The 8,078-nt window shown below is 42.8% G+C and overlaps 1 protein-coding gene across 2 annotated transcripts in view; it reads left to right on the top strand.

Moving 5' to 3' along the window:
• Positions 1–5,516, top strand: part of supt5h (SPT5 homolog, DSIF elongation factor subunit) — a 39,371-nt gene extending 33,855 nt beyond the window's left edge. For both annotated transcript variants that reach the window (XM_046073371.1, XM_046073372.1), the window contains 2 exons: positions 3,322–3,417; positions 5,131–5,516. In XM_046073371.1, the coding sequence (XP_045929327.1) occupies positions 3,322–3,417; positions 5,131–5,271 (237 nt within the window). In that variant the 3' untranslated portion in view covers positions 5,272–5,516. The remainder of the gene's footprint in view (positions 1–3,321; positions 3,418–5,130) is intronic.
• The last annotated feature ends 2,562 nt before the right edge of the window (positions 5,517–8,078 follow it).

Genomic DNA, 8,078 nt, shown 5'->3' on the forward strand with positions numbered 1-8,078 from the left:
ATATTAGTTCATTTACTAGTACACCTTTAGAAGAGAGAGATCTGATGTTTAAGAGTCCACATTTAACTCTCCTATTCGTTTGCACTATTGCTCTTGTGGTTTTAATTTTTATGAGGTTTTTATGCACAGCTCCTCTTCTGTTTACATTTTTAAATAATTTCGATGGTCGGGGGGCAGACACCGTCACTATAGGATTTTCACTAAGTAACTCCTGAAATGGAGGAGCAGAGAAGTGTGTTAGACTGCGACTCTGCGTAGGGTTTTGGGTGGGTAACTGCTGAAAAAGAAGGGCAGAGAAGTGTGTTAAACTGCGACTCTGCCTCCTGGTCTCAACTCTGGGTTGTCATGGATTTGGTCCACTAATAAACTTGGCCAGATTTCTAGAAATGAGAGCTGCTCCTTCCCAAGTGGGACGGATGCCGTCTCTCCGGATCAGACCAGGTCTTCCCCAGAAGGTCTGCCAATGATCTACAAATCAATCAGCAACCGTCCTGCCCTCAGCCCCAGTGTGGAGGCAGCAGCTGGTTAAACCCACCTGAACCCGCTGGTCTCATCTTGTGATCCTGTCTCTTAACTCTGTATTTCTTTCATGGGTTTTTTAAGACTGGTACGGATGTTGGCAGAGCTGAAACGATTAGTTGATTGATAGAAAATGAAACGGCAACGATTGTGATAATCGACTATTTGTTTTTGTCACATTTCGAGTAAAAGTTAATCTGAGATTCAAATGTCAGAAACCAAAATTTTCAGGTTAAGTTGAAATCCTGGAAGACTATTTTAAAGTTCAGTGTGTAAGTTTTAGTGGCATCTAGCGGTGAGGGTTGTGTATTGCAACCACCTGTCCAGTCTAGCACTGCCCCCTAACCCTTCAAAGAGCGCAGGACAGCTACGGTGGCTGACACAGGACAAAAGGTGTCTCTTCTGAGACAGCAGAGAGTTGCCTGCCAAGAAATGAGGTTTCTTTAGGTAGATATATTAACCATATGTTATTGCAATGTGGTCACTGAAATGTAAGCCAAGAGTGTGAATCACTGTTTCTGCATCACAGTCCATTATAAACTAGATGAGATATACAAACACTGACAAGGGAAGCACATTCATTCTCAATATTATCAATATTATATTCAATATTATCTGGCCCGCTGCTTTGATAGCAGCAAAAAATATAAATAAATAAATACTTTGATAGTGGTGCTGAAATAGATCTGGTCATGACAGCAACAGTTACTCAAATAATCACTTCCTCTTTAGTGGTTTTGCCTACAAAATAAAAGCACAAGAAGCTTGTTTACTGCAATGCAGTATTAGAGTTGAACTGAGCTTTTACTTTGAAAAATTCTGAACTACATTAAGAGAGTATTTCCTGCTTGACACACCTCTGAATGAGCCGTCAGAGAACGTGATTCCCCTAAACGTCCTCTGCCTGGAGATACTGGGGAAATGAAAAGCCGGTCGAAGGATGCGGATCAAACACGGAAACAAAAACATTGCTGCACATGCTGAGATCTGAGAAACATTCGCTGCGGAATCCATTTGTTGAAGAGAGAGGAAAAGAAGTTGTCCCAAGGTGGGAGCGAACACTCAACCCTGCGCCTCACCGACTGAGCTAACTGAGCAACAGGTCGATGTGAGTCAGTATTATGGCTTAAATCATCATCCACCATCTAATGGTTGAAAATATTGCTCCGATGCAAACCTTATTTGCAGACCCCTTCAGTATATTATTACTTCTTCTTCTTCTAACATACGTATTCAACACAGTGATGAGTGTCTGCGCTGCCTGAACTCTACCAGAAGTAGAACAAGAAGAACGTGGTGACGAAACGCGCTCTGTAGCGAAACATGACGACGCAACGTGGCGAGGTCCATGGAAGGGGGTGCCCGCCGTTATGTAGATATAAATGTCTGATTCTAAGGTAATAAAAACATAACGGTTCATTATGTAAGGTCTTTACACACCACTGAAAACATAGTTATATTGCATTTCTGTCGATGGATCCTCAGAAATATTATAAACTGAACCTTTAAACCCTCTAAAGTCTGAGACTGGGGGCACTGGGAAGCTCCCAGTGTAGTGGACTATTGTCGCCAGGTGAAAGCAGCTGCAGCGAGAAGACGATCAGGAATATAATTAGAAACGTGTGTTTGGCTGGAAGCGTTCAGGATGACATGGAAAGGCCTCAGAGTGTGTTGGTAAAGTCTGACTCGGATCGCGCACAAAACAAACTCTGGTCTTCATCTGGTTCTGCTCCACTTCTGGCTAACAGAAAGGACATGTTAACCTGCTGAGATAAGAAAAGACGTTCCATTCCAGATTTCCTTTACTTTGATTTAGGAAATAAGCACTTCATCAGACCTTCATTAGTCCTGGTTGGATGGCTCCTCTGAGAAGCTGTTTATTCAAGCAGTTCATTTTAAGATTTATTTTATTTGAATTACAATAAAGAAAAATCCCTCTTGTCAAAGGACGTTTTCAAGTGCAGCTAACTCCTCATCCAGTAAATCATTCACATCCTCAAACACTCGCTCGTGGAAGAGGTTATAATGATTCAGGGCTGCATCTAAATGTTAGTTTCTTTCTTTACTAAATTAATGGATTGCTCTATAAAATGTAAAAGCCTTCCCTGAGCTCACAGTGATGTCTTCAATTTGCTTTGTCTGACCAGTACTGCGAAAACCAAAGAATTTAATATAGTCATATAAGATGGAAAGCATCAAATCCAGAGAGTTGTAGGATTCATTTTCTGTAGATCCATTAATCATTGCAGCTCTAGAACGATTTTCTCCGGCTTAGTTCCTCAGACTTCCTCAGTTTTGGTGTCATCGTGGCTCCTGGATTCAAATTAAATCCTGGGAGCCAAAAAATTCAATTCAGATGATTAATCCTCCCAAAAACAGGACACCTGCCATCAGTATCTGCTGCAGGTCAAACTGGACTAACTGAACATGAGGCGGGCTGATTAAAGCCGCCAGCGCAAAACAGCCGAAGTGCTCGTCTGTTGTTGAACACGTCATATGCACCCTTTATTTTGTAATATAATCCAACATAAACGCTTTTAGGGAACAGTTGATGTTGTGAATGTTACTCCTGCTATTTCAAATTCTCAGAAAATGTCAATAATCCAATAATTAACATGAAATTTTAATAAAGAAAAGCCAAAGATGTTGACTGTCCTGCTCACTCCTAGCTCAGGTTTTCCTTATTAAAAATGTTTGTACGATTACACAGTGTTTGTTAAAAAGTTAATACTGGCTGATGCATTGTTATCAGTCTTATAACTCTTAAATCCAGATATTTGAATTCTGTGTGTGTTTCTGCAGGGAGGGATGTGTTCAGTGTTCATGCAGGAGTCTGAGAAGGTGGTCAGTATCAGCAGCGATCACCTGGAGCCCATCACTCCCACCAAGAACAACAAGGTAACAGTTCCCAACAACACACCGCACCGACGTTCACTTCCAAAGTAGCATGACGAGCACTTTCCTCTAATTGCAAATAACCACCACAAAATGCAAAATAACCTAAAAAACAATCAGCTTGATGTTCAGATTATTGATGTGTTCCACTTTTATACATCACACGAGACAAAATCTTCGTTATTGTTATGTTTTTATGATTTTATACTTTAACAACAGGATTTCATGAAACAATAACATGATCATTCCACTGTGTAGTGAATTATCCCCCAGCCCTGTAGTCAGATGCATGTAGATACACTAAATGGACAAAAGTATGTGGACACCCTGTCTTGGTCTGTTAGTCCTGGTTTGATATGATGATATTTTAGACAAGTGGCTCCCAACCTGGGCGCTGGGACCCCTAAAGAAAGTAGTCAGTAAGTAAATTTAATATAGGCCCTTTCACAGATCAAGGTCACAAAGTGGTTTGCAAGTAAAAGTAAAACAATAACACAACATTTTAGGGGTGTCCCTGACTCAGAACTTACAGTCAAATCAGAATTGTAAAGCTCTACTTTAATCTTAAGAAGCTGCAGACTCTTCATTAGTCACTGTACATTCTTAGCTATACTGAGGCGTATTGTTGACCCTGTTCTCTCTGCTCTGCTCGCCTGCCATGCACCGGTCTTGTGCAGACCTGTGCATGCACGCCGCTGTTCCTCACGGGTCTATTCCAAATACCTAAACGATGTTATATTCTTTGTTTGGCTCGTCAGTGGTGATAAATGATTCAAACGTCTCGCGCCTGCACACCACCGGCACAGCTTGGTACGCTGTCTCGCTTCCTATTCTACCACACACGTGACGGCCCCTACCTTAAGGGTTTACAATTTGGGATTTATTCTGGCACTTTAAAAAGATTTATTAAAAGCTTCTTTTTTTTCACGTCATGTTTATTTACAACATTATATGTTGATATTTATATGATAATAGGCTCTATATTAACTTATTGGAAATGTAAAATCAGACATTGAGCACCCCCATTTAGCTAAAGTGGTCTGATCCTTGTTTCATAACGCCACTGCGAAGATTCCTTACATTTACTTTTATTCATTTAGCCGACGCTTTTATCCAAAGCGACTTATAATTGCTATATATGAGGTCGCACGCCTCTGGAGCAACTAGGGGTTAAGTGTCGTGCTCGGGGACAGATTGGTGTGAGAGACCCGGGTTCAATCCCTCACTGTGACCCATCCACCCAAGGCACGTGTCTTCTCCCCTGCGCCATCACCACCCCATGCAACTGTGAGATGGCAGTGGAATCAGGCTCCGCCTGTTGAAGCATCGAATCTTCTACTTAGAGATGCACCGAATGTTTGGCAACCAAAATTAGTCGTCCTTAAACAGCAGAAACAGCACTTTCGGTGTTCGGTCTAATGAGTCAAAAGACTGAATAAAAAGAGAAAAAATCATTGACAAAGGGTCCCGGGTCAACATTGCTTTGTTTTAAGGAGACAAACCAAACATCTGGAAAAGAGTGTGTCTCTAACTTTGTGTTGGAGTAAAGTGAATCATATTTGGCAGGATGTCCTCATACTTTTGGCAATGTAGTGTAAATATTGGATAGATGAAAGAACCTAAAACGTGTCAGATGTGTTTAATAAAAATAAAGTAAAAACGGTCCCCTGTGAGCTGCTGATAGGCTGTCAATGCTGATCGTCTCCACGTGTCCAGGTGAAGGTGATTCTGGGAGAAGACCGCGAGGCGACGGGGATCCTGCTGAGTATCGACGGAGACGACGGCATCGTCCGCATGGAGCTGGACGACCAGCTGAAGATCCTCAACCTGAGGTTCCTGGGACGCCTCGAGCACTGAGATGGGGAGGGAAACGTGTGCACAGAAACTCAAACACAACGCAACGACACACAAACACACCCCTCATGAGTTCAGCAGTTCTCTCCGTCTCTCTCCTCCGGCTGCTTTTATTTTTTCGTTAGGTTCACTGTATTCTTAGTCTGAATCAGGTTTTAGTGCTTTCTGAATGTTCTGTCCGTACTTTTTGGTTTTCTTGGCGCAGGAGCGTTAAAACGTGTTAACATGTTAATAAACTGTGAACCAGATAATGTGCTTGTCTGCAAGTGGATCTTTTGCCACACGGCTCGGGGGGGGGGGGCGGGGTTATAGATTATTCCATTGATTCATCGAGTAGAAATGTTGTTTTCTTTTACACTGAAATGATCACAATACTTGGGACACATTACATCTTTTTCTCTTTCTCCCTCGCAGTTTTCTTTTGCTTCCTCCACTTTTCCATCCACGCCGTCAAATCAAGTTGTCTTCACTTTGTCCACAGCGTTAGTGGCGGGTAGTAATACTGTGAAACAGTGCGTTGTGTATATAGTTGGATGGATTAAGCAAAGCATCAGTGCTTATTTAGTAGTTTCTGGAGTTGCAGCCTAAAGGCCTCTTCACACGGGAAGCGACACTCCGCCTGTCCCCGCGGGCTCAGAACTGCCTGTCGCAATGCCTGCGCCTCCCTTCCTACACGCTCGCCTCTCATTGAAAATGAATTACGAGGCGCGTAAATCGCTTCCCGTGTGAAAAGGCCTTCAAACGATTCTGATTCTACTCATTTATTCTGGTTCTTCTGGATCCTTGTTTCCAAAATTTTCAAAAATCAAATCAAAATACCTACTAAAAAGTTTTTGTAGACTAATTTAGGCTTGTTTGTCGGCCATCTTCGCTATTTTTCGCACAGATTTATGGGTAGCAGGCAGCATACGGTCTAGGTGGGCAGTTTGAAGGCATCCTACGAGACAAAAGATCATTCGGTTCCTTTTCGAACAGCCCTCGCTGCCCTGTTTCACCTTCTGAGACGGCATTTATACGTATAATGTTTCAAACAGCCCTTCTCTGCGCCCGGTGACCTTCCTCCTCGCTCCTCTTCCCCTGCATTCAGATTCACGCCGCGTTGAAGGAAACGCTTCGTCACGTTGGAGCTGCTTCCTCCCTCGCACCAAACCTCCTTACTGCAGCTGGTGCAATTTTTTGGTGAAGCTAAGCCAAACTTTGGAGCGTTTGCTGCGGTCCGCCACGGTCCAGGACCGGAACCAGAAGGACTCTCTTCTTCACGCTTTGTTGACGTAACACGAGGTGACGTTCGGTCGGCGTAGCAGCTGCTGGCAGATCAGAGACTCTTTGATGGACGGTAAAATGTTCACTGCAGTTCAGTCAGGAGCTGAGGTACAGTGGGTACGGAAAGTATTCAGACCCCTTTAAATTTTTATTTAATTTAATTTAATTTAATATTCCCTCCTCACAACTCAGTGTTTGTTGACGCTGATAAAAATATAAATAAAACCAGACCAATACTCATAAGGCGCCTGTACTCTGTGAGATCATGGTCTAATCAATAAAGATAAGGATAATGGATTCAAGTTGAGACTTGTCATCACTTCCATCACAGATCTTCACTGCTCTCTTAGTTTAAAGAGTCACCAGTGCAGGCATGAGCCTTACAAAAGGAAGAGGAGGAGTGTGTGAAGCCGGTCTTGGCGTGAAATAAAGGGCCCCATGAAATGTTGGTTCTTCAAAGAAAGTTTAAGGTCAACTTTAGCACTAAACCTCTCGCACAGCCTCCAATGTCCAACACATGCCTCTTGAAATATTTTAATCACCTAATCCAATCACTCTCTCTTCCTTCCAAAGAACAATGGAAACAAATCGCTCTTGGACTCGAGAAGAAGCTTAGCCACTGTAAAGGTTTGAACAGTGGCCTTGGAGTATGGGAGCACAGAGGACCACGCCGAGCACTTTTCGTTTGTTAGTTTGTAGATGCGGGTCATTGCAGCAGTCATAATGAGATGGCTGTGAGTTAGGGTTCGGTATCAAGAACTGGTTCCAAGTTGGAACAGTTACCAAATGTCCAAGAACTGCGGATTGGATCAGATCCTGCTCCTCGGTTCCTAACTTCCTGCATACAGTGGGTACGGAAAGTATTCAGACCCCTTTAAATTTTTCACTCTTTGTTTCATTGCAGCCATTTTCCAAAAATCAAAAAAGTTCATTTTATTTCTCAGTAATGTACACTCAGCACCCCATCTTGACAGAAAAAAACATTTTAGCAAATTTATTAAAAAAGAAAAACTGAAATATCACATGGTCATAAGTATTCAGACCCTTTGCCGTGACACTCATATTTAACTCAGGTGCTGTCTATTTCTTCTGATCATCCTTGAGATGGTTCTACACCTTCATTTGAGTCCAGCTGTGTTTGATTATACTGATTGGACTTGATTAGGAAAGCCACACACCTGTCTATATAAGACCTTACAGCTCACAGTGCATGTCAGAGCAAATGAGAATCATGAGGTCAAAGGAACTGCCTGAAGAGCTCAGAGACAGAACTGTGGCAAGGCACAGATCTGGCCAAGGTTACAAAAAAATTTCTGCTGCACTTAAGGTTCCTAAGAGCACAGTGGCCTCCATAATCCTCAAATGGAAGACGTTTGGGACGACCAGAACCCTTCCTAGAGCCGGCCGTCCGGCCAAACTGAGCTATCGGGGGAGAAGAGCCTTGGTGACAGAGGTAAAGAAGAACCCAAAGGTCACTGTGGCTGAGCTCCAGAGATGCAGTCGGGAGATGGGAGAAAGTTGTAGTAAGTCAACCATCACTGCAGCAA

This window comes from Micropterus dolomieu, linkage group LG17 (genome assembly GCF_021292245.1).
Source record: "Micropterus dolomieu isolate WLL.071019.BEF.003 ecotype Adirondacks linkage group LG17, ASM2129224v1, whole genome shotgun sequence".
NCBI lineage: Eukaryota > Metazoa > Chordata > Actinopteri > Centrarchiformes > Centrarchidae > Micropterus > Micropterus dolomieu.